The sequence below is a fragment of the Pongo pygmaeus genome, chromosome 21 (genome assembly GCF_028885625.2).
Source record: "Pongo pygmaeus isolate AG05252 chromosome 21, NHGRI_mPonPyg2-v2.0_pri, whole genome shotgun sequence".
Taxonomy (NCBI): Eukaryota; Metazoa; Chordata; class Mammalia; order Primates; family Hominidae; genus Pongo; species Pongo pygmaeus.
The window spans coordinates 39,713,998-39,741,663 of record NC_072394.2 but is presented as its reverse complement, the minus strand read 5'-3'; the positions used below and the strand labels follow the sequence as shown (position 1 = coordinate 39,741,663).

Here is a 27,666-nt window from a genome sequence, read left to right as displayed (position 1 = left end):
TTCTGAAGCATGCATGTCAGTTTATTCACCATACTTCCCCCAGGAACCCTCTCACTGGTCAGGGAATGAAAGAATCGAAGGGATGGGGGATGTACAGGTAGAAGTAAAAGGCACACCTTGAACGTGGTATGATGGGTTGAAAAGAGGTTGGTCTGAAATTGACGAGCCTCCCATTTCAGAGGCTCAGGAAGTTTGTGCCCAGGAAATATGCACGCCTTCAGCCAAATCCCCTGCACCTGACGGAGCAGAAGCAGGCACTGCCTACCCTGGCCTGGCCGTCTGCTGGCTCTCACGCCAGGCATTTTCTGGGCCTGGCTGTCACAGCTAGTGGGATCACTAATGCTGCATGTCCATGGCATCTTGGCCTAAACAAACAGGTGAGGCCTGGCTCTGTCTACACAGCAGCAACAAAGGTGACTGATTAGCAGATCTGTAGTGCACAAATAATGGGAGAGGGTGTGCTTGTCAGCATTAGACAATGACTCCAAAATGTAGTGTAAACCCACAAGGAGGGGGCGATTCAAGGAGGGACACATGACTAAGTAAGAAAATGCGACTCTGTGAGCTGACCCGGCTTCTGAACAAACCTAATACAATCTATGCTCACAGTGTGTTTCAGTCCCCTTGACTCTAAACTGTCACAGAAGCAGAAGGAAGAGGAAGTGGTGGATTACCCAGCTGGAGCCTGGGGACTGTCATGACTGTCTAGATCTCTGCGGTCAGAGGGCGTCACAGCCTCCTCAGACCCTGAGCCTGGAATGGGGGGGAGCACGATGTAGATTCCCAGGAGGGCTGTCCCCAAGACCCTCTCCCTGCCCGCCCGGCTCCTCGGGCCTCCTCTTCTACCGCTTCTTCTTAGTCTCTTTCTTGGGCCTCTTGTTCACAGAAGGAATAGCAGCCTTGGGCTTCCTCATCACCTCAGCACTTCTGGGCTCAGACGGTTCGGCCTCCTGTGAGGTGATAAAAAGGAGAGTCCTGCTTAGATGGATCAAGCCTGACGCCAGCAAAAGGAGATCACATCTGAAAGCAAAGAAGCATGCCACAGAAACACGAGAGACGGAAACCGTCATTCCCGGGACCTAGCACCCACACGGATGTGGGATTGCCCCAGGAGCATCGTGGCTCTCTGAAGAATAAAGGAGGCCCCATGGGGAGGGAGCAGCTTGTGGGGTCTCAGACGCCCGGGTGGAACCTGAGATCCTTCCCTTTCCAGCCAACTGACCTTGTGTGAAACTCACTTCCCCTTTCTGCGTCTTGGTTTACTCACCTGTGAAATGGAAATAGCCACGCCCGCCTTACAGGGCTGATGTGAGGAGGCAAAACTACGTGGAAAGCACCCAGGAAGTGCCAGCTGCACCCAGTGGCTGGCCGATCACCTCGTGCCAGGGACTGGACAAAATGTGGGCAAGGAGCTGGCTGTGGGGCAGACCCGCTGTGGCTTGCCCTCCTCTGGCTGCCATTCTTGTCCTCCCATTCAACCCACAGAATGCCAGGGCTGGGAGGGGTGCAGAGGGCCAGCCGGCAGGTGGGCAGTCCCACACTGTGTTCTGCGGAGCCTGTCAGAGGTGCCTCTGTGGGGGAGGGCAGAGGCAGCCTCGGGGCAGAATTCCAGACTCCCCGGGCGACAGGAGCAGCTCTGATTTTCAATCTATTTCATACACTGTGATTTGTCCCTTGTAAGATTGAAATGAAACAAAGTTCTGCTGCTAAGGAACAAAAGGTTCAAACCCACAGATCTAGCCCTGGCGTTTATTGTGCTGATAAGGAAGGGGGACTCCAGGGAAGGGACACAGCTTGGCCCAGCCACTCAGGCTCATGTCAGAGAAGTATCTGGAATAGGCTCAGTGTGCTCCTGTCTAGTGTCCTCTCCTCCTCTGGGTGATAACTTGCAGTGTGCCATGACCAGAAAGGACGGACGTCAGAGAGGCCGGGCTAGCCCAGAGAACGCCAATCACAGCCCACAGGCCTCGTCCAGGCCACAGACTTCATTTGGCCGGCAGTGTTTATTTAAAAATTTAAGCCAATTGGGAGATTTCCCATGAAATCTGGATTCCTAGATTCTCTTGAAACTAACCGTCCGGTGACAATGGCCCTGCATTCCCTCGTAGCAGTGAGGGGCTGAGGAGGCGCTACCCCTTTTCAGGTGCCGACCGTGGCCCCCACACCCTGCCACCCCCAGCACTATGATTGGGAAATGTTTCTCAGTGCCCATGTTCTTTATGAGAAATGGGAAAATAAGAAGCAGACTAAGACTCCTGGGAGGGCGGACACTTCCAGATGAGAAAAATACCCCTCTGTGTTTCATTTTTCAACCCCGGCTTCTAGCTCACTTTACTCCCTGACCTTCCCTGCTTGCCCCATTGGCCCGTGGCCCAAGCCTCAGCCCACCCTACAGAAGAGGAGGGTCCATGCAGGGAAGGGCAGTCCCTGCCTCAGATCTGATCCAGAGGCCTGTCAGCTACCTCCTATCAGCCAACATCGTCTCCCACCAGCCAGGCGAGATAACCAGATACAAAGAGCCAGCCAGGTCCCAGGCACCCAAGGAGTGATTGTCCCAAGATAACTGGAGGGCTTCCCCTCCCCAGCCAGGCCTCTCACTGCAGCGCTGGATTCCCTCGGCCTGCTGAGCATCCTCCCGCCAAAAGTCAAAATTATCTGAAGGTCCCCCTATTCTGTTTATGTAACTTGGCCAAAACAAAAACAAAACAAAATTTGCAAGGCCTGCCTGGATCTCTAGGAAGGAGTCTGCCTTCTGAGCTCAAGGCTGGAGGCTCAAGGCTGGGGGCTCCTCCAGTTTCAGTGGGGCTCAGTTCAGAGACCACAGGGACAGTGAGATCCAGTTGCTGCCCCAGTGCCTCCCTCACTCCACAGGCCCTCTCTCTGGAGCCTCAACCCTTCTGGCACCTCCCAGACCTCTCCCTTGGTCCAGCTGTCTGCCACACAATCGGGACTGGCCTCTCCAAGGCACCTCCAACTTAACTGTCCCAGACCCAGAAGGCCCGGCCCTCCTCCCACTGGTGGAGCAACCAGACCCGCTGACCTCACCCTCTCTCTGCTCCCCACTGTCCAGTGGGTCACCATGTCCTGCTGACATGACCCCCTCTACCTCTTGATTCTGCTACTCTCTCCAGCATCCAATTTCCCCTTCAGTTCCGCCCACTGCTAAGTGAAGTGCCTGCTGTCTCTGTCCATTCCTCATGCACCCACCAAAGGAACTATTCTAAAGTGCAGGTCTGACCACTGCACCTTCTACCTTAAAGCTTCCAGTGGCTCTCTCTGGAATGGCATCGAAGAAAGGCCACCTCTCCAGCCTCACCTGGGCTCCTCTTCATCCCCCACACTGAGTCAGGCCCCAGAGCTTCCGCTGGTCACCTTCATCAACAGGAATACCTGTTTCCTTGGCCACCCGGCAAACTGCTCCCATGGTTTGGCCCTGTCCATGAATACACTCCTACTCACTGTCTAGCCTTCCTTCCCTGCTCTTCCCTCCAGGTGGGGGCAGCCCCTCCTCCCTCCTCGGGCCCCTAGGCACCCAGGAACCTTATAATGCCACCATTCTTTTTAAGAGAGGGTCTCACTCTTTTGCCCAGGCTGGAGTGCAGTGGCTCGATATTAGCTCATTGCAACCTCCACCTTCCAGGTTCAAGTGATTCTCCTGCCTCAGCCTCCTGAGTAGCTAGAATTCCAGGCACCTGCCACCATGCACAGCTAATTTTTTATATTCTTAGTAGAGATGGGGTTTTGTCGCGTTGGCCAAGCTGGTCTCGAACTCCTGACCTCCAGTGATCCACCCGCCTCAGCCTCCCACAGTGCTGGGATTACAGGCGTGAGCCACTGCACCCAGCCCATAATGCCACTATTATTTTCCCATAGTTACATGTTTTCTTTGTTTTTTTTTGAGACGGAGTCTCGCTCTGTCGCCCAGGCTGGAGTGCAGTGGCTCGATCTCGGCTCACTGCAAGTTCCGCCTCCCGGGTTCATGCCATTCTCCTGCCTCAGCCTCCCAAGTAGCTGGGACTACAGGCGCCCGCCACCATGCCTGGCTAATTTTTATATTTTTAGTAGAGACGGGGTTTCACCGTGTTAGCCAAGATGGTCTCGATCTCCTGACCTCGTGATCCACCCGACTCAGCCTCCCAAAGTGCTGGGATTACAGGCGTGAGCCACCGCACCCAGCCAGTTACATGTTTTCATGTTAGTCTCCCCTATTAGCCCATGAGCACTTTGGGATAGCTTCAACTGTTGCTGAATGAATGAATGAGTGAATGAATGAATGAAATGAAAGAACAGCCAAGGTCTCCCAGTAACCATGAGAACTTCATTCTTGTTTATTCCCATGAAAATACAGCACTTAAAACTAGGCCTCACTTTTCCATGATCACAGAGGATATGAACAGACTTAAAACCCGATATACATACCCTGGCCTAAATTATGCCTTAAGCATAGCTGCCAATAATAACAACAGCTGGGCGTGGTGGCACATACTTGTCCTCCCAGCTACTCGAGAGGTTGAGACAGGAGGATCACTGAAGCCCAAGAACTTGAGGCTGTAGTGCGCTATGACTGTGTCTGTAAATAGCTACTACACTCCAGCCTGGGCAACAGAGAGAGATTCCCTCTCTAAAAAACAAGAGCCACAACAGCTGCTAATTATTTATTGTTCATAATATGCCAGACCCTGTGTTATGTGTCTGGACATGACGGCCTCACAAAGTGCCATAATGAGGCCCAATTTATAAACAAAGGAACAGACGCTCAGGTCATATGACTTGCCTAAGGTCTTAGCTGGTGAGTAGCAGACCCAAGATTTGAAACTAACCTCTTCATGGGTACATGGTCCAGCCTCTCCCAGGTTTCCTGGGGCCCTCAGGGGTAGGAATAAGTTGAATCTGAGTTAACTATGAAATCTACTCTCTGTTTAGCAGCCCCCAGAACCACAAGGCGCCTCTGGAATGGTAAGTACAGCTCCTCTGAGAACCTATCTGTCAATGGGTCACCTACAACACCTTGTTTGTGACTAAAGTCCCTACAGCAGTCAGAAAAGTGGGTTTGTGCTCCAGATCACGCTTGATTTTTTACAGCTGAAGGCAGTCTTCTGTGGGTGTGTGTACATATTACAGTTATCGAGTCATCTGAATGCTTGATCTGTCTCCTCCTCACCCCAGACCTCCTCCTCTCTTCCCTACCTCAGCTTTTAGAGCCATTACGCACCCAGTTACCCAAGCTAGACACCTCCAAGTCATTTATGAGTTCTCAGCATCCAACCTGTCCCCAAGGTCTGTCCATTTCGCTTTCCAACGGGCTGGCTCTAGACCCAGCCAGTCCCCTCTGGAGACACTTCACTGCCCAGCTCAGACCCAGGTCCCCTGCTGGCCCCACTGGTTACATCCGCCTCCCACAGATTCTCCTGCCCGCGCCTCTACCTCCCCATGCTCGTCAGAGTTTACTTTACGTTCCTTTCACAGTCGATTTTCCTAAAACAATGACAACAGGCCGGGTGTGGTGGTTCACGCCTGTAATCCCAGCACTTTGGGAGGCCAAGGCGGGGTGGATCACCTGAGGTCAGGAGTTCAAGACCAGCCTGACCAACGTGGAGAAATGCCATCTCTATTAAAAATACAAAATTAGCCAGGTGTGGTGGTGCACGCCTGTAATCCCAGCTACTCGGGAGGCTGAGGCAGGAGAATCGCTTGAACCCAAGCGGTGAAGGCTGCCGTGAGCCGAGATCGTGCCATTGCACTCCAGCCTGGGCAACAAGAGCAAAACTCAAAAAAAGTTTCGCTCAAAACAAAAACAAACAAATAAAACGATGACAACAACAATCCCAATCGTGTCTGTTTCCTCCTTCAAAAACCTTGCTGGTTCCCCTTTGTGTGAGATAAATTCCAAGACACTCAGCAGGGGCTCCGGGCCTCTTGCTCGGTCTTGGCCCGTCTCCAGGCAGGCCCCGCTGTGCAGCCCACTCTTGTCACCCTGGGCTACTGGCCAGCCAGTGTCTCCCAGTACTCTGCTCCCTTTCCTCCTCTGTATCTCTACCTGCACCCAGTACACGTGGGCACTGTGCCACGGGGAATGAAGATGAGAATGCACACTTAGCGGGTGTGTGCCACATGGATGCCCACCAAGCCTCTCCATCGCCCTGGTGAGCCAGCCACAAGCCACACTCCACTGGCAAGGCCACTCAGGCTCCCTGAGGCCAGGTGACGGCCCCATGCAAGCTGCGGGTAAGCAAAGGCAGCCATGACCCACATGACCTGGGCCCTGGGGTCCCGGCCACATAGGGTCTGTAGCTCCAAGTTCTTCACTGACAAGAATGACTCTGAATGAAGGGCTGCCTTTTCATTTCTCCTCAAATGTACGCTGCCCGTACCAGCCACACAGACGGCAGACTACAAAGCCGACAGCCCCGCCTTTAAATCTGGGAGCACTGCGCCTCCTCTGAAGCAAGCCTCAAGTTTCCTCAGCAATCACACTGTCACATATAAAAGAAAATTCCCGCGGCCAGGTGGCTCCTGGGTCCGCGGAGGCGTCCTCTGTGGACACAGGCCCCATCAATAATGAAGCAGCTCTGCAGCGCTTACCAGGCCAGAAAATTGCTGCTATTCATCAGATCCGAATAATCGAATCTGTGCCACAATACATCACATCCCTTCCAGCATGAAAAGTGCATTGAATTTGATGATTTCCACTCTACAGTTCAATGTGGATTTAGTCCTGTAAATCAGGACAAAATGTCATTCTACGCAGGCCACTCTTTCCTTGCAAATGGCCCAGCTGCTACACTCAGGCACCTTCGTGCACCTTATCTTGCATGACCCTCTAAGAACAATGGAGTTGGGCAGGAATGTCCTCTTCTGATGACGGAGGCAGACTAAGAGCAGGTCAGCACTCAGACCAGTCTGCCTAATGCTGAAGGTGCTGCCCATCCCAGCGGGCCATGAGGGCCCGAGACAGGGTGGGAGCTGAGAAGGCCTCACAGAGATGAAACTAGCAGTGGCCTTGAGGAAAGATAGGACTGGCTGAAAAAGAGAGCAAGGAAGGCCATCCATGTGGCCTCAACAAGGCAAACGGAGACACGGAGTCCAGGACGCGCTTGGCAGGCGGGGAGAACTGTGATTAGAAAGAACAGCCTTGGGAGCTCATTCCAGACACAATTCAGCACGACTATGCCAGCCCTCCCCACTGGCTGCTCTGTGGCTCCTTGTGTGTCCAGCCGTCTCTCCCAAGAACCGGTCGGTACACATCTCCAGACCACAGGCTGGTAGAAGCATGTTTATACCCTCATCACACGGCAATCTCTCCAGAACGGGTCATTAAGTAAAAAACAGCCTGCCTCCCAATTCAACTGCAGCCTCCTCCCAAGCTTTAAAACCACACAGAGCAGAAATGCAAAGTTGCTTCTGTGAGTCTGTGTCCTGAAGTGTTGAGAATGGGTGGATGCTTGCCTGGGGCTCATTATTTATTTACGGCAGGCCTCACTGGCAACCAGGGGCCTCGTTTAAAATCAAGACCCTTGTGTAAAATTTTCCAGAAAAGTCCTGACCTTCTAGGCCACTGTCCTACTGCACCGCAGGAATGAGCCACCTGTGGTGCAGTAGGTGCATGTGGCTCACCACCCTGATGAGCAAAAACATCATCAGGGGTCTAAACACTGCAGGGCTTTCTGGTTGGTTGTGAAGTCTCCACGGGCATCATATTGGAAGCCACCACTCTCACCATCACCTGTGGCGAGTCCTCCACTAGATCGCAATGCTGGCCATCGGCTGTCTGTCTTCCCAGCACCTCTTTTCCATGGGGACCCTGCCCTTTCCCTATCCCATGGGGGTCTGGGGGACTCTCAATCACTGGGGTCACAAGAGTAGGCAGCTAAATGTGCCTGGCCAGAGACAGCACTCATTCCCGCTTCCCACCTGTGGGGCAAGGTGTATGTGGCCAAGGAGAGGCCTTCCATGAGACTCAGAAGGTGAGGAGAGGCAGAGAAATGGCTTCTCTCACCTGTCAATCCCAACTGATAAGGGCACTGACTGTGGCTGCTGCAGCCATCTTTCCCAACACAGAGCAAGGGCCTAGGATGGAAGCCAGCACTCCCAGGAAAGCCAGGAGAGAGAGAGACACATGAAGCCCTGGAGAACCCTTGAACCCCTAAATCCAGCTGTGCCTTGAAATTCCCAGTTCCAAGAGCCAATACTGTTTCCATTCAGGGAAGCTGCTGGAGCTAACTTTCTGAACTTGCAACAGGAAGAGTCCCCACTAATATGAGACGGTGGCAATCAACAAACATGGCAGAGTGGAGGTGAAAGGACCTGCCTTCTAGAAGCAGGCAGCTGGCTGCAAGCTGACGAGATGCGCTATAAGCACATGAACAGATGAGAATAGTCAACACTGAAGCTAGGAGAGTTTCTGATTCACTACCGTGTATGACTGACTATCTGCCACACAAGTTGCTGAACTCAAAGTCAACACCCACTTGCTTAGTTACCTTCATGCACCTTATCTGGCTGAATCAACACTCTGTGTAGAAATCGATCCAAAAGAGGCTTGGAGGAGGGTTATGGGGAGGAGGAAAACAGGCTCCCTACCTTGAGAAGAAACCTGCCCCCCCACTTCCCACTGCACTCCATGTAGAGAGGCTATGGACCATCTCCCCCAGAAAACGTGCCTAGGCATATAAACCTCACATTCTTGTACACAATTTGAGGGGGGTCACAGACCCCTCAAACCTATCCCAGGACTTCCCTAGAAAGCCAGGAACTCCCTACTGAGAACTTTCTTCTACTGAAACCTAACTCTGAAGGACAGCAGCTGGAACACAGTGGTGGTGTCAGACTAGGCCAGCTTTCCTCAATCCTCTCCAGGGAACTGGTGTCACACGTGCTCTCCATGAACTACTCGGTGGACTTCAGGGAGGCCGCACTCTCCTGGTCCCCTGCCCACTGCTCTGCCTGTCACTTGAGAGAGGAAGAGAAATGGAGACCCCAGCTTTGTCTGCCTAGCAGTCCCCCTGTGGGAATGGACCTTCCCATCCTCACTCAGAGGTCACTTCACAGAACCCTCCCCTCCCCCACACTGGCCACAGCTGTCCCAAGCTGGGTCAGCCACAGTTCCTTCCCTAGGGATTCTGGAACTGAGACCAGCAGGAAGGCATGGTTGTGTTTAGTGGCTGTGCTGCATCTCACCACAGGGCCAGCAAGCAGAGAAGCAGGGTCCTAGTGAGAAAAGCAAAAGACAGGAGGGAGACAGGAAGGGAGGCAGAGGGCATGCCAGTGACAAACAGTAAGTCCCAGTTCCCACCACTTCCAGAGGCCCTGCGGTGCTCCTGCTCTTGGGTTCTAGGACAGCACCCGCACCTTCTCAGTCTATCTACATTGCACGGAAACTACTTCAACAGGTCGGGTATGCTCCAAGTTCACGTCTTTCCTGGATCTTCATTTCCCTTATTTCCCTTGCAAAACTCAGCAACTCATTCTTGGGTTTCAAGTAATAATGCTGTATTTGTTTGGTTTGGTGTTTTTTGTTTTTTGTTTTTTTTTGAGACGGAGTCTCGCTCTGTCACCCAGGCTGGAGTGTAGTGGCACAATCTCAGCTCACTGCAACCTCCATCTCCCGGGTTCAAGGGATTCTCCTGCCTCAGCCTCTCTAGCAACTGGGATTACAAGCGCATGCCACCACGCCTGGCTAGTTTTTGCATTTTTAGTAGTGACAGGGTTTCACCATGTTGGCCAGGCTGGTCTTGAACTCCTGACCTCAAGTGATCCGCCCACCTCAGCCTCCCAAGTGCTGGGTTTACAGGCATCATAATGCTCTGTTAATAAAATAATTAACAGGTCTCTATTCCCAACTTCTTGCTCGCCTTTCCTTTCCCACACGGAACATTTTGCTATTATTTCAAACTTAACACATCTAAGAACTGAACATATCCTGTCCTCCTAAAATTGGTTTGTGTTTGAGGGAAATTATCTAAAGACTTGAGTAGCGGCTGCATATTACAATCACCTGGACACTTTAAAAAAATACTGATCCAAGCCAGGCACACTGGCTCATGCCTGTAATCCCATCACTTTGGGAGGCCAAAGTGAGAGGATCACCTGAGCCCAGGAGTTCAATACCAGCCTGGGCAACATAGTGAAACCATGTCTCTAGAGAAAAATTATTTAAAAATTAGCCAGGTGTGGTGGAGCACACCTGTAGTCCCAGCTACTGAGGAGGCAGAGGAAGGGAGGATCACTTGAGTCCAGGAGGTCGAGGCTGCAGTGAGCTACGATTGTGCCACTGCACTCCAGCCTGGGCAACAGAGCAAGACCCTGCCTCAAAAACATAAATAAAAAGAAAATACTGATCCAAGGCTTCAGAGAACAACTGAATCAGAATCTCTGGGTGTGGTCTAGGCCTTTGAAAGTTCCCCAGATGGTTCTATGTGCAGCCTCGTGGAGAATCATTGGCCAGTCCAAGGACCAGCACTGTCATTCTCTAATCCCAGCTCACAACAAACAGACATCATTGATCAATTTCTTTCCTCCAGAGCAAAGCAGCAGCCCCCAGAATCCTTTTCACCATGGCCACCATGCAATTGATCAGACTTGGCATGAGAGATGAAACTTACCTGCTAACCTGGACTAGATGGAAAGGGTACTAGGACCTACTATCTTCTATTTTAGAATCCAGCCTACAAGAAAATGCTTGGATTAAGTGTGGCCCACGCCTCCATCAGGCTCAAACAAATGTTTGTTTTCTTAGGTCTGAGTTTAATGAGGTGCCAATGAGAAAACCCTTTCATTTGGCTTACGATTCTAGGGACTTGGGTTTTGATTTTACTAATTGATTCTTGCTCCTACTATGAAAAGGAAGGGGGTGGGGTGGGAAGCATTTGTATGTGTTCCCTCTTTTCCTCCCTGATTAACCCCAAAAGAGCTTTCAAATAATCTGCTAAGTATTGAAATACTGAAGTCATAAGCGAGTTGCAAAAAATCGGCTTACTGGAACAACAGCAAACATTCTTTTGCTTTTCAAAGGCTTTCCCATCATCTGGAGCCAAAAATATTATCTTCTGACCCAAAAAGCCACTAATAAACCTTGTTTCTATAGGCTAAGCAAGAGGGAAGATTTTGCCCCGAACAAAACAGCAAAGAGGGCAAGACTGTTCTCTGGGTCCTCCCACCCTCACTTCTGCCCCCCTCCTACCTCCTGCCACCCTCCACTTCCAGGTATCTCCCAACTGCCTTCTGGCTGCCTAGGGTCTTACAAGCTGCCCCCACTCCCATGGGCTCCCTTTCTCCCTAAGAGTACCCCGTCCCCATGTTAAAACCCCTTCTTTCCCCTCCAAACTCCTTCCAAATCTCAGCTATTAGGGACAACCTCTAAGCAGCACAGTCTCAGCATCCACCCTCTCTTTGTAATCCTGTTTATGCACAGAATGCTGTGTTTCCCTTCTATCTAGTTAGGAGTTTGGGGAGTGAGAAAGGCTGCCTTATGGAGACACACAGAGAGCTAGCAACAGAACCCCCTGTATAACCTGGGGCCATTTGCTCCCCTGATGCGCCAGTAAAAAGTTAGATCAACAGTACTGTATTTTTTTGCTACTGATCCATTGAAAAGCTAAAAAAAAAAAAAAAAAGTTAAAACAGTAAGCTTCAGTTATGAAGATTCACTTGTGTGAGCCTTGTTTCCCTAAATGCAAGATTAATAAAAATGAGAGATGTCATGTACTATATTTAAATTTAAAAAGATGAGGTGGTTGTCCAAAATTAACCTCTAAATGGCAGTGGGTGGGGGGGTATGGTGGCATATTTTTGAACCCTTCATCAACTCCCTGCCTCAAAAGACTTTAATGCACTATCCCACTGAAAATCTTAAAGAGAACAATAAAGGGGCTCCTTCTCTGAAGTTTGCTGAACTAACCCAGGCTTCTGTGGCTTACTTCTAAGGGCTTCAAGCACAACAGGAGGTGAGCGGCCTCCCTGCTCTCCAAACAGCCACACACTTCTACCTATAAAACAAGAAGGCTCATCACCTCCCTCCCTCGGGACTCTTAGCGGGCCTCATCAGCCACCAACAACCACGTTTGTTATTTATAATACCGAATAGCATGCCACGTCTGCGGGGACAGAGCCCAGGAGCACAGGGGTGATGTTTTTAAAATGCGATACAATTGTGGGTGGAAGAACTCCAATAGTGATCTCCTTCTCAAGATACCAGAATAAGAGATGGACAAGACAACCTAGAGGCCATGAACCCATCCCTGTTCACCAAGGTTTTCCCGCCCTTGCTGGCTGCTCCTCCCCTGCCTGTCCCCTCTATGCTGGAGCCCCTCCAGGCTCTGGCCTAGGTCCTCTTCTCATCTCCCTCCATATTCTCTTCTTAGGAGACCCTGTCCCCTCCCATGGCTTCATATGACATCTTATCAACTCCCACATGCTGGTCAACACTCAGCCCATGCACTCCTCCTGCTAGAGACCTTGTAAATCCACTGGCTTTTTTGACAGAACCACCCGGACATGTTAAAGTATCTGTTTAAAACTGAACTTGGCATGTTCCTTCCCTGCACCCACCCTAAGCCTGTTCCTTCACCATAGTTCTCCACTGCATCAATAGGTTCCACATTGTATCAGTAATTCCCCATCATCCTCCCAGCTACAGAAGCAGGATCTCCAGGAACAGTGATATCCAAGATATATGGATCTCCAGAACATATTGCGTATGTTAAGTGAAAAAAGAAAGTTGCAAAACTGTGTTTAATAGTATGCTATCTTTTATTTAACGAAGGGGAGAATATAAATATATATGTACACACCACACACATATATATGCATTTGTTACTGTTTTCAAAAAGAAACAAAGAAAAGATAAACTAATAACAACTGTTAACTATGTGGGAAGGAAGGGAATAGGGTGGAGGAGAATGAGATTAAAGGAAACTTCTGTGAATGTATCTTGTTATATAGTTTTGACTTTGAGAAATATTGTATATAAATGTTTCATATAATTAAAACAACAAATTAAATCAAAATTTTAAAAATCTCTAAAAATTAAAAACAGATTGAAGCAAATTAACCAAACTGTATCTCATGATGGGAGACCTACACAGAGAAAAATAGTTACTAAACACAGCACTTTGACCTTGTATCTCCACAGAGACATATTTTAAGGCCAAAAAAGAACCACAAAGAAGTCTTAAATTTCATTCTGAGTCTTAATAGTAAAAAATATAGTTATTTTAAAAGTGTAGCTGGTATATTGTAGATGAGCAGAATAAAGTTAATAGAAATTGCTAATCTTAGAGAAGCATGCTTGCAAGGTTAGCCCTTGACTGGCATCGGGGAACTTGGATTCCAGGTGGTTCTCACAATTCCCAGAAATGATAAGAGTGGCTCACCACGCCTAAACTGTGTAAACAATACGGTTCATGCTGAACACCTGCTTGCTTTCTGGAAGTCTGGAATTTTGGTACATGCTAGGCCAAGGGTGCTTCTGTAACCAGTCCTCAGTTAAGAGCTGTGGGCACTGAGTCTCTAACTCGCTTCCCTGCTAGATAATACTTCACACACACTGCCACGAATCCTTCCTTTGGGTGTCCAATGGGAGAGCACTCAGATGCCTGTGCCTGTTTCCTCCAGTCTCTGCCCCATGTAACTTTTCCCTGTGCCGCCATACCTGGTATCCTTTCACTGCCACAGCTGAGAGTCCCCCTAGGGCATCACTGAACCTGGGATGGTCCTGGGGACCTCAGATTCAGTAGGATCTAGCAGATACATCATTTTGTTAATGTTATTGAGAAAAAGATTTCCAGCATAAGATAAAGAGATACAAGACACTGGTATAAAATCAAATAAATAGAAACACTATCACCTTACATTTGAATTGGAAATACCAATATGAATTCACAACTTTTTCATTTCTTAAAAAATGTTTATTTTCTATTTCTGTTTATTGAAAGGCCTAGATGCAATCACAGCTCAGTAGCACTGAGAACTTCTAATGTCCCAACTGTAGCCTCTAAATACTATTTTCTAGCTAAAAAGAATCAGAGCATTTTAGAGAAATGACTGATTCCAAGACTGGGGCAGGAAATGTACAAAATGAGCCTGGGGCCAGGCGCAGTGGCTCATGCCTATAATTCCAGCACTTTGGGAGGTCAAGGCGAGTGGATGGCTTGAGCCCAAGAGTTTGTGACCAGCCTGGGCAACATGGCAAAACGGTGTCTCTATTAAAAATACAAAAATTAGCCAGCCATGGTGGCACACCTGTAATCCCAGCTACTTGGGAGGCTGAGGCAGGAGAATTGCTTGAACCTGAGAGACAGAGGTTGCAGTGAGCTGTGATTGTGCCACTCCACTCCAGCCTGGGCAACAGACAAGACCCCGTCTCACACACACAAAAAAAAGGGGTCTGTGACATCTTATTGAACTATGAAGCAAGGAAGCTATCAAAGACTAATGAAGTATGACAAAGAACAAAGACACCAACTTAAAGGGGCTCCCACTGAACATAAAAAACAAATTAATGGCAGATAAGTGCCCTCAAAAAAAAAAAAAAACTAAAACATAATATACATATAAAAAATATGTTCAAAATGCTATGAAAACCAAAGCTTCATTGGTCAACATTGGAGGTTGCTAGAGCCTGAACTCGCAACTTTGAAAATTGATAAATAAAGGGAAAGAACCAAACATTTTTCCTGCTTTTCATTATGAAGAGCAATTCAGAGTAATCATACAGGTGATAAGGAAAAGGTCTTTGTTAAAGAATTCCAGCTAACAGACGCAGAAGGAAATAATGGATCTAAGCAACGACCATCAATGGATGCTAAAACCGCTTAGGTGAAAGACTGACAGGGGATTTTTAAAATGGAGGGATCAGCTGATACCACCTAAACCCACCAATCAATCCAAGAATCTCTAAATGTGAGGCAGCCAGACACCACATGCCTGTTGATGCCACACAGTAGGGAGTACATAGCACCAGCTCTGAGGTATTCGCACCCAATAACCTGATTGGAATGGAATCAGGCCTCTACACGGAACTCCTGTTGACAGAAAACACAGGGAACAGAGAAACATGTTAAATGACACCACAGAGAAGCAAGAGCCAATTCCTGGGATGTAAGTACCCCACATGACAAATGACCTGCTTTCTCCAACAAATCAATGTCACAAGCAAATGGGAGTAGGCAAGAAAGTGGGTAGAAGGAAGGTGTATAGTTATAAAGATACTTACAGAGGAAGAGTCAAAACAACAACAAAAAAGCCAATTTAACCATGTCATTCTCATACTTAAAACCCTCTGGCCCCTGCCTACACCTCTGGCTGCACCACTCATCATGCCCCCTCTGTGCTCTGGCCATAGTCACCTTCATTCGGTTCCTTGAACTAACCTCTTCCTTTATTCTGAGTCCCCTGCACGTGCAGTGCCCTCTCCCTGGAATGTTGTCCTCGCCCCTTGCCCACTTCACCTGGCAGAAGCCTGCTCATTCCTTCAGTCTCAGCTCAAACACTGCCTCCTCGGCCCGGACCACAGCCCAGGGTAAGATCAGGTATCTCTCCCCCTTGTTATATAGCCTCACTGGACTCTGTACTTCTCATGGGAGCACATGGAGGTATGTTTTTTGTTATCTGCCTTCCTCCCAAGGACTAGATGCTCCTCAGGTGCAGACACTACATCTTTCAGCAGATTCTGAAATGTAGTAGGCACTAAATAAAAATCTCCTTAATGGGTAAATGAACAAATAAAGTATTAGCTATGTGGTTCAACCCACCAGATGGGAATTCAGGGGCACACTAAATCAAAAAGGCCCAATGCAGACCCTGCTGATCTTAGTTGTGGTGGCATCTACTGTTAGTACTCAGAACCCAGCCTGGCACTCAGAGGAGCTGAGGCTCCCAGGGAAAAACTCACCACCTCGTGGGACTTGGGAATGGGTACGATGATGGCCAGCACACAGATGAGCTGGAAGATGGCTCCCAGGAAGAGTCCGTACCGTAGCAGGTTCTCCAGGAAAGTGGGCTCGGGCACCTCCGGAGGTGAGAAGTCTAGGTCAGAGGCCATGGCCCAAGTTGCTTGCTGCCTGACGTCTCTTCCGACTCACCACTCTTTAGAGCCAGCATGTAAATGCAAACGGTCAGTGTCATATTTCTGTAACTGACATTTATTTATTTATTTATTTATTTATTTATTTATTTTTGAGATGGAGTCTCACTCTGTCGCCCAGGCTGGAGTGCAATGGCATGATCACTGCAACTTCGGCCTCCTGGGTTCAAGCAATTCTCTTGCCTCAGCCTCCCGAGTAGCTGGGATTACAGTTGTGGGCCAACACACCCGGATGATTTTTGTATTTTTAGTAGAGACAGGGTTTCACCATGTTGGCCACGCTGGTCTTGAACTCCTGACCTCAGGTGATCTGCCCGCCTCAGCCTCCCGAAGTGCTGGGATTGCAGGTGTGAGCCACCTCACCCAGCCTGTAACTAACTGACTTTTAACTTGAACACACACACACACACACACCCCCCCAAGAATATATACAGGAATTGTGAAATGTTAACAATTCTTGAATCTAAGTTGCGGACATATGGTCAGTCAATGAACCATTCTTTCAACTTTTCTGTATATCTGATGTTTTCCAAACATAAAGTTGAGAAAGATAAATAAATGCAAAGGGAAGCACTTCAACAAAAATCTCAAATCAACATACATTTACTAAAGGCTGCTACGTTTCAGGTTTTGTTGTTTATTTATTCATCTAGTCATCCACTCAACAAATATTTCTTGAATACCAAGCACTGAAGAATGAGCAAAACAGACAAACCCCTGCTTTCCTGGGGCCTCTACATGCTCAGGATGGAAGCAGACAATGAACACGTTGAGACGTGATATGCCAGGTAGTGATAAGCATTTTGGAAAAAACTTAAGGGCATCATTTTATTTTGTAACGAGAAGGCTCTCTCTGAAGAACAGAGATGGGAACGGAGTGGAAGAGATAAGAAGTGAGAGAGGGAGCCATTTGTTTATCTGAGGGAAACATGTTCCAGGCAGGGGAAAAAAGCAAGTGTGGAGGCCCCAGAGTGGGGAAATGAGGCCAATACAGGCAGAGAAGTGATCAGGATGGAGGGTGGAAGGAGGTAAGATCAGAGAGGAGTGAGGGCGGACCCTGATACCTCCAATTTGATTGAGTAAAATGTAAAGCCACTGAAGGGTTTTGAGCAGAAAAGTGACATGATCTGACTTCCATTTTTAAATGGAGGAGGGACAACAAGGGGAGGGGCAAAGTGGACACAGGGAGAGCCAGGAGGAGGCCCCTGCCAATAAGCCAGACAAGAGCTGCTGATGGCGTGAATGACAGGGGCAGTGGTGGCCAGTGGTGCAAGGTCCAGCCTCAGCCCAGCTCTCCAGCCTCTCCTCTCAGCAGGGCCCCCACTCCCAATATCCTGGTCGAGCTGAAATAACTGCTGTGGTTCTCCAAGAGCACTGGGCTCTTTCAAAATCCTGGGCCTCTGCCCAAGCTGCATACTCTGCAAAGAATGTCCTTTCCCACTGTGACTGCTTGACAAAGCCCCCACTCTGCCTCTAAGGCTGAGCTCAAGTGTCATCTCCCCAACATGCCTTTCTTGTCACCCTCCTCTTCCCCTGGCATGACTGAACTGCTCCCCCTTTACCACAGCACCCATCAGTGGCTTTCTTCTGCCCATCCCAATGATAAAGGGGCAAATTTACTTTGGAACCAGGCCCACTTGAATCTAAAACCCTTTGTGTTTCCAGAGATCTGTGCCACAATGCAATATTTTGCTAAGTCTGAGCTATCCAATATGGTGGCCATGAGCCACACACAACTATTAAGACTTGAAACGCAGCTAGTTTGAATTGAGATGCTAACTATATACCCATTTTCAAAGACTTAGTATGAAAATAAGAATGTAATCTATCTCATTCATAATGTTTTCATATTGATTACAGGTTGAAATGACTGCGGTGGCTCACACCTGTAATCTCAGCACTTTGGGAGGCCACGGTGGGCAGATCACTTGAGCTCAGGAGTTTGAGACCAGCCTGGACAACATAGCGAGACCCCATCTCTACAAAAAAAATAATAAATTAGCCAGGAGTGGTGGCTCACTTCTGTATGCCCAGCTACTCGAGAGGCTGAGGTGGGAGGATCACTTGAGCCCAGGAGCTTAAGGCAGTGAGCCATGATCACGCCACTGCCCTCCAGCCTGGGTGACAGAGCGAGACCCTGCCCCCACCCCACCCTGCCACCAAAAAATACACGTAAAAAATAATTGGCTGGGCATGGTGGGTTACGCCCAAAGTGTAAGCCCAACACTCTGACAGGCTAAGGCAGAAGCATCACTTGAACCCAGGAGTTCGAAACCAGCCTGGGCAACACAGTGGGACCCTGTCGCTACAAAAAATTTAAAAATTAGCCAGACATGGTGGTGCACACCTGTAGTCCCAGCTACTCGGAAGGCTGAGGCAGGAGAATTGCTCCAGCTGGGAGGTCGAGGCTGCAGTGAGCCAGTGAGTCGTGATTGCGCCACCCTGAGTGACAGGGTGAGAGACTCTGTTTAAAAAAAAAAAAAAATCGAATTGAAAGCAAGGACTCAAGATACTAATGTTCATAGCAGCATTATTCACAATAGCCAAAAGATGGAAACAACTAAGAGTCCATAAACAGATGAATGGATAAATAAAACGTAGTATATACATACAATGGAGTATTACTCAGCCATAAAGGAAATGAAATTCTGATACATGCTACAACATGAATGAACCTTGAAAACATTATGAGCTTTGAATAAATATATATGAAATAAGCTAGACACAAAAGGACAAATACTGTATGAGTCCCCTTATATGAGGTACCTGGAATAGGCAAATTCAGAGACAGAAAGTAGAATTGAGGTTACCAAGGGCTGGAGGGAAGGGAAATGGGGAGATATTGTTTAGTGGGTACAGAGTTTCAGTTTGCAAAGATGAAAAAGTCTAGAAATAGACAGTGATGACGGTTATACAACACTGCAAATACCACTGAATTTTAAACTTAACAATGGTTAAAATGGTAAATTTGTTACATATATTTTGTCACAATTTTTTAAAAATCTTTTTACCCACTTATTTATTTATTTATTTAGAGACAGGGTCTCACTCTGTCACCCAGGCTGGAGTACAATGGCACAAACATAACTCACTGTAGCCTCAAACTCTTATGCTCAAGTGATCCTCCTGCCTCAGCCTCCCAAAGTGTTGAGATTACAGGCATCGTCCCTTTTTGCTTTTTAAATGTGGCTACTGGAAAATGTAAAATTATACATAGTCTGTATTATATTTCTGTGGGGAAGCCCTGGGGTAGAGACAATCCTAAAGACCTGCCTCGCAGGGCGCAGTGGCTCACACCTGTAATCCCAGCACTTTGGGAGGCTGAGGTGGGCAGATCACCTGAGGTCAGGAGTTTGAGACCAGCCTGACCAACATGGAGAAACCCCATCTCTACTAAAAATACAAAAAAATTAGCCGGGCATGGTGGCAGGTGCCTGTAATCCCAGCTACTTGGGAGGCTGAGGCAAGAGAATCGCTTGAACCCGGGAGACGGAGGTTGCAGTGGGCCGAGATCACGCCATTGCACTCCAGCCTGGGCAACAAGAGTGAAACTCCATCTCAAAAAAAAAAAAAAAAGGCCTGCCTCCACCTTGGCTCTGCTGCTTCACTGCTTTGCACCATGTTTCCAACATGAAGTAACTGAAGAATAATAAAAACGACCTTCGTAAGTAAACAAGAGCCGGACTTGCACACAAGTATTGCTTCCCTTTCAACCTGGTCACTTCAGAAGGTCATGTGCCTGGGGCAGCAGGATGGCCACTTTTCACATCAGCTCTGTCTACCATGGGAATGGCCTTCAAAGCTTGAGGCTCCTTTTTTTCCCCCCCAGAATCCTCAGAGCTGGCAGATCTTCATCCTCCCAGGAAGGATCTGACTTCTGGAAAGAGCCCAACATCATCTGGTTCCAAGTGCAGTGAATCAGGTGGCACTGAGCTCAGGAATACCATTTTTGGTCAAATACAAGGTATGATGCTCAGACTCCAAGCAGATTACTTGGGGTGGCTCATAAACTGGCCCTGCAGTGAATTCCAAGGCGGCTGCAAGAACAGCTTCACTGGAAGAAATGTAACAGCCTCTACCAGCAGCACCATCACCATGTGAATACCAAGGCTTAACAATGCGTCCTCCTTTCTCTGCAGCTGCACCTCATAAAGTGGGCATTTTTTAAAATGCCCTTGGCCCCAAGCTTTTTGCTTAAGGCTGTAACAAGCTTTATGAGCTTATAAATACTCAGATTTACTAGTGTTACTACTAACAGCAACACTGTGATGAGAAATATTTGGAGTGGTACAATAGAAAGATAGGGCAAGAGTTGGGAAGCAGAGGACAAAAGCCCCTGCTCTATCTGCAAGTAGCTACACTTTGGGATAATAATCTCTTGACCTCTGGAGACTGGATGTTCTCATGAGCCAAGCAACAATAATACCTATAATATATTTAGGCCTTCTTTTAAAAAATGGCAATTAAACAAAATATAACAAGAGCCATAAAAGTGATTATATCCTTTGACTGAATAACTTACTTCCTAGAATTTATAGTAAGGAAACAATTCAAAAGAAGAAAAAGCCTTCAGGTACAAAAAAGTTCATGGAAGCACTATTCATAATACTGAAAAACAGGAAGCAACCCAGGCGTCCAACAATCAGGAAGCAGTTAACCCAATGATGATACATCATGGCATAATCCCTCTTCACTAACCAGGCAAATATAAACATTGTGTATCAGGTCAGTGGAAAGTCTTTGCAAAGTAACATTAATTGAAAAAATAAGCAATTGTATAAACACTATGATTGGAACCATCTATAAGCTGATTTCATGGGCTAAAGATCAAAAGATGCTACAGAAACATAAATAGTTGCTGTTAAGGTGAATAAGTCATGAGTTTTAATTTTTTGGAATGTTATGAAACAATAAAGTATCTAAGAAAAATCTATGCCCTACCTACTTCCTTCACAAGACTTTTGTTAGGGTATAATTTCATACTGCCCAATAAAACTTTCTGCAGTGATGGAAATGTTCTGTATTTGTGTTCTCCAAATGGTAGCCACCAGCCACATGTGGCTGTTGAGAACTTAAATGTTACAGAGAAACTGAATTTTTAATTTTATTTAACTAATTAACAATAAAAAGCCACATGTGGCCAAAGGTTCCCTACTGGACAGCACAGGTATAACAGGAGGGTGGTTGTGAAAAGGTTCTGGAAAACATAAACTGCTCTACATACACTGTGTGCGCCGTATGGCTCTCATCTAGTTCTCTCTGCACCTCTGTGCTTTACTTCCCAGCCCTCCTGCCAGTATTTCTGGGTTTTCCTTTCCTGATGATCAAAGTCAAACAAGTCCTATTCATCCTGCAGATCTCAACTAGGAGACACTTACCCCTTCGACTGGCTGTGACAGGCTTTGTTCCCTGGCCATTGTTCCAGCAGTAGCAGCAGTCGGCAAATGAATGGCCAGGTGTTGCGAACAGCACTTTACAGGCAGCAACTCAGGTACTTCACCACCACGCTGAGAGGTGGTATTACTAATGAGGATGAGGAAACCAAGGCTTGGAGAGGTTATGTGACCTACCCAGGGATAACCTGGCTGATAAGTGGCAAAGGCAAGATTCAAAGGGGCTGGCTTCTCCAGAGCCAGGGCTCTTACCCAGTATGTCAATCGTTTTCAAACTGCAGGCTGTGGCCCATTAGTGAGCCAGGAAAACCATTTAGGGGACTGCAACGAGCATTTTTTCTTTTATTAGCCAGCACTTTATTTAAGTAGGTAAATAACAATAGAAAATATCAAAGAGTATCACATTAAGGGCCGGTATTATATCCTGAAGCTTTTTCAATATCCATCTACATCCGAGCATGCATGTGCTGGATCAAATTTTAGAATGTTATTTCTTATTGTTTGAGAAATATTACACTGGAATCTACTGTTTTCTACTTGATCCATTGTAATCTCTTGAACAGCAAGGATCTTGGGTATATCTTGAGTTTATTCCAGGTCCTGACTCATAAATATTTGGTAAATGACTAAGCCTATGCCTCTGTTTCCCACCTTGAAAGCAAGAGCAGATGCCTCAACCAACAGCGTCATCATTTAACAACAAGGAGGAGCTGAGCGGCCACGAGGTTTCCCTAGACTCTCCTGGTGAGTCAGGGCAGAGCTGCTATCCTGGTCTCTAGCCCTGTCCTGCTCCAGACTTGCTTACAGGTAGAGGTTTTTATACACCAGGGGACTTTCATACCCCATCAGAATTTAACAAAAGGTGCATAATTAATTATTACTGAAAGTGGCAAATAATTTCATGAGGTTACTGGACACTGCGAAGTTCACCCCTGAATGCCAGACACTGGTGATGTAAGACATTAATTCATTGGACAAATATTTATTGTGAATCTACTATGTGCCAGGCACTGGTCTAATCCCTGCCACGAAGTTTCCATTCAATTAGAAGTACTCAAACACATACACATGCAATGTCGGGTGAGTATTACAATACATACAGGTAGGAAGAAGAAGGTAGTACTATTTAATATGAGGTGGTCGGGGAAGGGCCTCTCTGCGAAGGTGACATTTCAACAGAGGAAAGAAGAAAGCAAAGGAATAAGTCATTTAAACATCTGCCAGAGTATCCCAGGATGGAGGGATGGCAAGGGCCAAGTCCCTGAGGCAGGAATAAGCGTCATGATCAAGAACAGTCAAGTAAGCAAGCTGCAGGCCATTATGAGGACTCTGGCCAGTCTCTGAGTGAAAAGGGAGCTACTGGAAGGTTCTTAGCAAAGAAATCACATGGTCTGACTCATTTCAAAATGATCCCTCTGGCTGCTTTGTTGACAATAGACTGTAGGGGACAAGACTGAAAGCAAAGAGACCAGTGAAGAGGTTACTTTAACAGTCAAAAGACACATCATTTGCAACAGGGTGTTAGCTGTGGAGGTGGTAAATTCTCAGCTTATAGATATATTTTAGTGAAAGCCAACAGGAATGCTGAGGTGAAATCTGAAAGAAATTAAAAATAATCCCTGAAGAAGGGGAAACTATCCTGTATGACACTATAATTAGGAATACAAAATATTAAGCATTTGTCAAAACCCAAAACACTTGACAGCACAAAGAGTAAACTTTAATGTATGCAAATATTTTTAAAAAGACATAGGAAGTCCATCACAGTGGCTCACACCCATAATCCCAGAACTGTGAGAGGCCAAGGCAGGAGGATTGCTTGAGCCCGGGAGTTTGCGACCAGCTTGGGCAACATAGTGAGACCCAGTTTTTAAAACACACCAACATACACATGCATGAAGTCAGGGTGTTCCAGGATGGAATGCAGAATGTGACATTCTGAATCTAAATGTATTAAACAACTTCACTGAAAGGGTGGTAGGGGAATAGGGTGCTGACTTTGAAAACGAGTGGAGCCTGTAAGACTGAAGGCAAAAGGAACTGCACATACACACTGGACTCTAGCTGATAAGTTGTTTCCCACAGGGGATCAGGGGGAGCAATTCTAAAACCACCATACATGTATGCCAAATGGAACAATTAAGTAAATGTATGGTGAATGGTGGGAGCCGGGTTTGTCACAGGTGGAGTGAGAGGTTACAGACAAGCAAGAGAAGGAAGCTAGAACACAGGTCCCCAACCCCCAGGCCACAGACCAGTACCAGTCCATGGCCTGTTAGGAACCAGGTCGCACAGCAGGAGGTGAGCAGCAGGTGACCAAGCGAAGTTTCATTTATATTTACAGCCACTCCCCATCACTCACATTACCGTCTGAGTTCCACCTCCTATCAGATCAGTGGCTGCATTAGATTCTCATAGAAACACGAACCCTATTGTGAACTGCGCATGTGAGGGATCTAGGCTGTGAGCTCCTTATGAGAATCTAATGCCTGATGATCTGTCACTGTCTCCCATCACCCCCAGACGGGACTGTCTAGTTGTAGGAAAACAAGCTCAGGGCTCCCACTGATTCTACATTATGGTGAGTTGTATGATCATTCCATTATATATTACAATGTAATAGTAACAGAAATAAAGTGCACAATAAATGTAATGCACTTGAATCATCCCAAAACCATCCCTACCCCCAGGTCTGTGGAAAAATTGTCTTCCATGAAACCGGTCCCTGGTGCCAAAAAGGTTGGGGACTGCTGAGCTAGAACAATCCACACGGTCATGGATAAGAGTTGGACATCAGTTATGTTTAGCTGAACATAGATACAGGTGGTTATATAGGGAAAAACTTCTAGATCTGTGCATATATACGTATGTCTCTTACTCTGTCCACTGCGAAGGCCTAGAAGCAAGGACACTGAGAAGCACTGAGCATACCTAGAGCCCAGATCTTGTTTTCTGGGCTATTCTCCAATAAAAGGAGCCAGGGCTCCTTGGGAAATGGCTAATTCTAGGACCGGGGCAGAAACATACTAGATGAGTCTGGAATAGAAAGAAGGTGCTCAACAAAACAAAACAAAGCAAAACATAGAGAGGGGGATATGTCAAAGGGATACATGAGAAAAGTGGAAGAGCTCCCAATGGCCAATGGAGGAACAATTTGAGCAATAAAATAAAGTAGTACTGGATTCTGGTCCAAAGTATAAAATAAACATCCATGAGTTCAGGCCGGGTGTGGTGGCTCACGCCTGTAACCCCAGCACTTCAGGAGGCCAAGGCAGGTGGATCACCTGAGGTCAGGAGTTCAAGACCAGCCTGGCCAACATGGTGAAACTCTCTCTACTAAACATACAAAAATTAGCCAGCCATGGTGGTAGGTGCCTGTAATCCCAGCTACTCGGGAGGCTGAGGCAGGAGAATCACTTAAACCCGGGAGGTGGAGGTTGCAGTGAGCCAAGACTGCACCACTGCACTCCAGCCTGGGCGACAGAGGAGACTCTCTCAAAACAAATCCATGAGTTCACACTGATACAAATATATGACTCTGTAAGCAAAAAATAAATAGGGGAACAGACGAATTTCCCACAGAGAACTCCAAATAATTTGCATTATATACTCTGCCTTTAAGCATGGGGCATAATTCCACTCCTTAAATGTGTGCTGTACATAATGACTTTCTCCAAAAGTACAGTGCGGAAAGTGCAGGAGGAAAAGTAACTCTACACTGGAAAAGCCTGACTACTACCTCAAGCCAGGTGGCCCAAGCTAACAGATGTCAACAATGATAACTCATATCGATAGTATGTACCCTTGATATGGTGTGATGAGAATAGCACTTTACCTCTGTGGTTGGATTAGTCCATTTTCATACCACTTTGAAGAAATACCTGAGACTGGGTAATTAATAAAGAAAAAGAGGTTTAATGGACTCACAGTTCCACATGGCTGGGGAGGCCTCACAATCATGGCGAAAGGCAAAGGGGAGGCAAGGGCACGTCTTATGTGACAGCAGGCAAGAGAGCATGTGCAGGGGAACTGCCCTTTATAAAACCATCAGATCTCCTGAGACTTATTCACTATCAGGAGAATAGCATGGGAAAGACTCACCCCCATGATTCAATTGTCTCCCACCAGGACCCTCCCACAACATGGGGGGATTATGGGAGCTACAATTCAAGATGAGATTTGGGTGGGGACACAGCCGAACCCTATCAGTGGTCCTCCTCCCCAAAAACCCATTACCCTGATCTTACTCATGCCAAAAACAGGCAAATCCTAATTAAAGGTCCTTCTGCAAAATATCTGACCAGTCAGTACTATCTTCAAAACCCTCAAGTTCATCTAAAACAAGGAAAGTCTGAGAAACGATCACAGAGATGAGGAGCCTAAGGAGATATGATGACTAAATGTAATAGGGTGCCCTGGATAATACTGGGACAGAAAAAAGACATTAGGGAAAAACTAAGGAAATATGAATAAAGTACAGATTAGAGTTAATAATAATGTATCAATATTGGTTCCGTAATTGTGACAACATTTCAGATGTTAGTAATAGGGGAAACGTGGGCTACATGGGCACTCACTGAAGTATCTTTGGGCTAACTTTGTAAATCTAAAATTATTCTAAAACAAAAAGGTTATTGGGGAAAAAAAGAATGGGTCAACATTTCAAAACAAATAAATAACCACTGAGACAAGCATAGCTCTCAAGACTTAGCAAATACTAAATCTTCTCTTAAGACTGAAAAACTCAGATTTCACAACTGCCACAGGCCTTCATCTCCCAATGTTGTGTACTGTGCTGGTAGGCCATTCTTGGCTTCTAATGAAGTAACTTTAAATTCTGTTGTGAAAATTCAACTGAAAACAGACTGGGGAATAGAAACCAGTGTCAGAAGTTACTGTTTTAGGCCAGGCACAGTGGCTCACGCCAGTAATCCCAAACACTTTGGGAGGTCCAGGAGGAAGGATATCTTGCCTCCAGAAATTCGAGACCAGGCAGGGCAACATAGTGAGACTCCATCTCTATTTGAACTTTTTTTTTAATTAAAAAGAAAAAAAGCCGGGTGTGGTGGCTCCCGCCTATAATCCCAACACTTTGGGAGGCCAAGGCGGGTGGATCACCTGAGGTCGGGAGTTTGAGACCAGTCTGGCCAACATGGTGAAACCCTGTCTCTACTAAAGATACAAAAATTAGCCGGGCGTGGTGGCACACGTCTGTAATCCCAGCTACTCGGAAAGCTAAGGCAGGAGAATCGCTTGAACCCAAGAAGCTGAGGTTGCAGTGAGCCGAGATCCCGCCACTGCCCTTCAGCATGGGCGACAGACTCCGTCTCTAAATAAATAAATAGAATGGCTTAAAAAAAAAAAAAGAAAAAAGAAAAAGAAGTTACCGCTTTATGGCAATGGGCTGTATAGCCTGGACCGTCCCATTAAAACAAATTCCTAAGAACCACGCAAAACTAGATTAGAATGCAAAGCTAAGCCACCTCTCTGGGCAAAGTCACACTGGTAGCCGGTGGGCTGAAACTGGTGTGCAGATGCCCTGCAAAATATAATTATTAATCTAAATGTGTTGTCACCATTTTAAAAGTGTTTCTCATATTCATTTCTCGCTTCTCTTAAAAAGAATTCGTACAACAAACATGCACTGTGCACCTACTAAGGGCTTTACATTCACCACCTCGCTTTATCCGCAGTACAAGCGTGTACGTCCATTTTAGAGGACGAAACTGAGGGCCAGAGAGGAACCGTGACTTGCCCACGGTAACAGAGCCATACGGATTCGAACCCTGACCAGATTCACTCTGGAGCTCAGGGTTCTCCTACTGCTCCACCCGTGGGAGGAAAGGCCCGGACCAGGCCATGAGAAGCCCTGGGTTCTGGCCCAGCCTCCGCACGAAAGCGCAGAGCTGCCCCCGGCGAGGCCCTCCGCCTCCCGGGGGGCTCAAATTCCCCTCCGGAAGTAACTTTCGAACGACCGTCGAGGGAACTTATTCAGGCCCTGAGCGGAGCGACAGCCTGGCCCACCGAGCGGCGCCGCTGGAGACAGGCCGGCCGGGAAAGCCAGGCCACCACACCGAGCACGGCTGTCTCTCAGTTCCCGCCCCGCCGCAAAACCGCGGCACTCACCTCCCGCGCCGCCGCGCCGCTCCCCCGGAAGTAGTTCCCTGCGACCCTGAGTCCCGGAAGTGACGC

General features: G+C 47.4%; 1 protein-coding gene across 2 annotated transcripts; it reads right to left on the bottom strand.

Moving 5' to 3' along the window:
- On the bottom strand, nt 1-27,666 carry MANBAL (mannosidase beta like). 2 transcript variants are annotated; one of them, XM_054467767.2, is made up of 3 exons: nt 27,601-27,666; nt 15,890-16,083; nt 1-950 (listed from the first exon to the last, which is right to left on the bottom strand). In XM_054467767.2, the coding sequence occupies exons 2-3, from the start codon at nt 16,037-16,039 to the stop codon at nt 843-845; spliced, it is 258 nt and encodes an 85-aa protein (XP_054323742.1). In that variant the 5' UTR covers nt 16,040-16,083; nt 27,601-27,666; the 3' UTR covers nt 1-842. The 2 variants fall into 2 exon arrangements, with proteins under 2 accessions (XP_054323742.1, XP_054323744.1); XM_054467769.1 differs by having other exon boundaries at nt 27,131-27,607.

Bases quoted from the DNA above. Each gene is read 5' to 3' on its own strand.
- MANBAL (XM_054467767.2), bottom strand. From the start codon at position 16,039: ATGGCCTCTGACCTAGACTTCTCACCTCCGGAGGTGCCCGAGCCCACT. The intron at 951-15,889 runs GTGAGTTTTTCC...ATCACCTCACAG, and splicing joins TTCCCAAGTCCCACGAGGTG to GAGGCCGAACCGTCTGAGCC.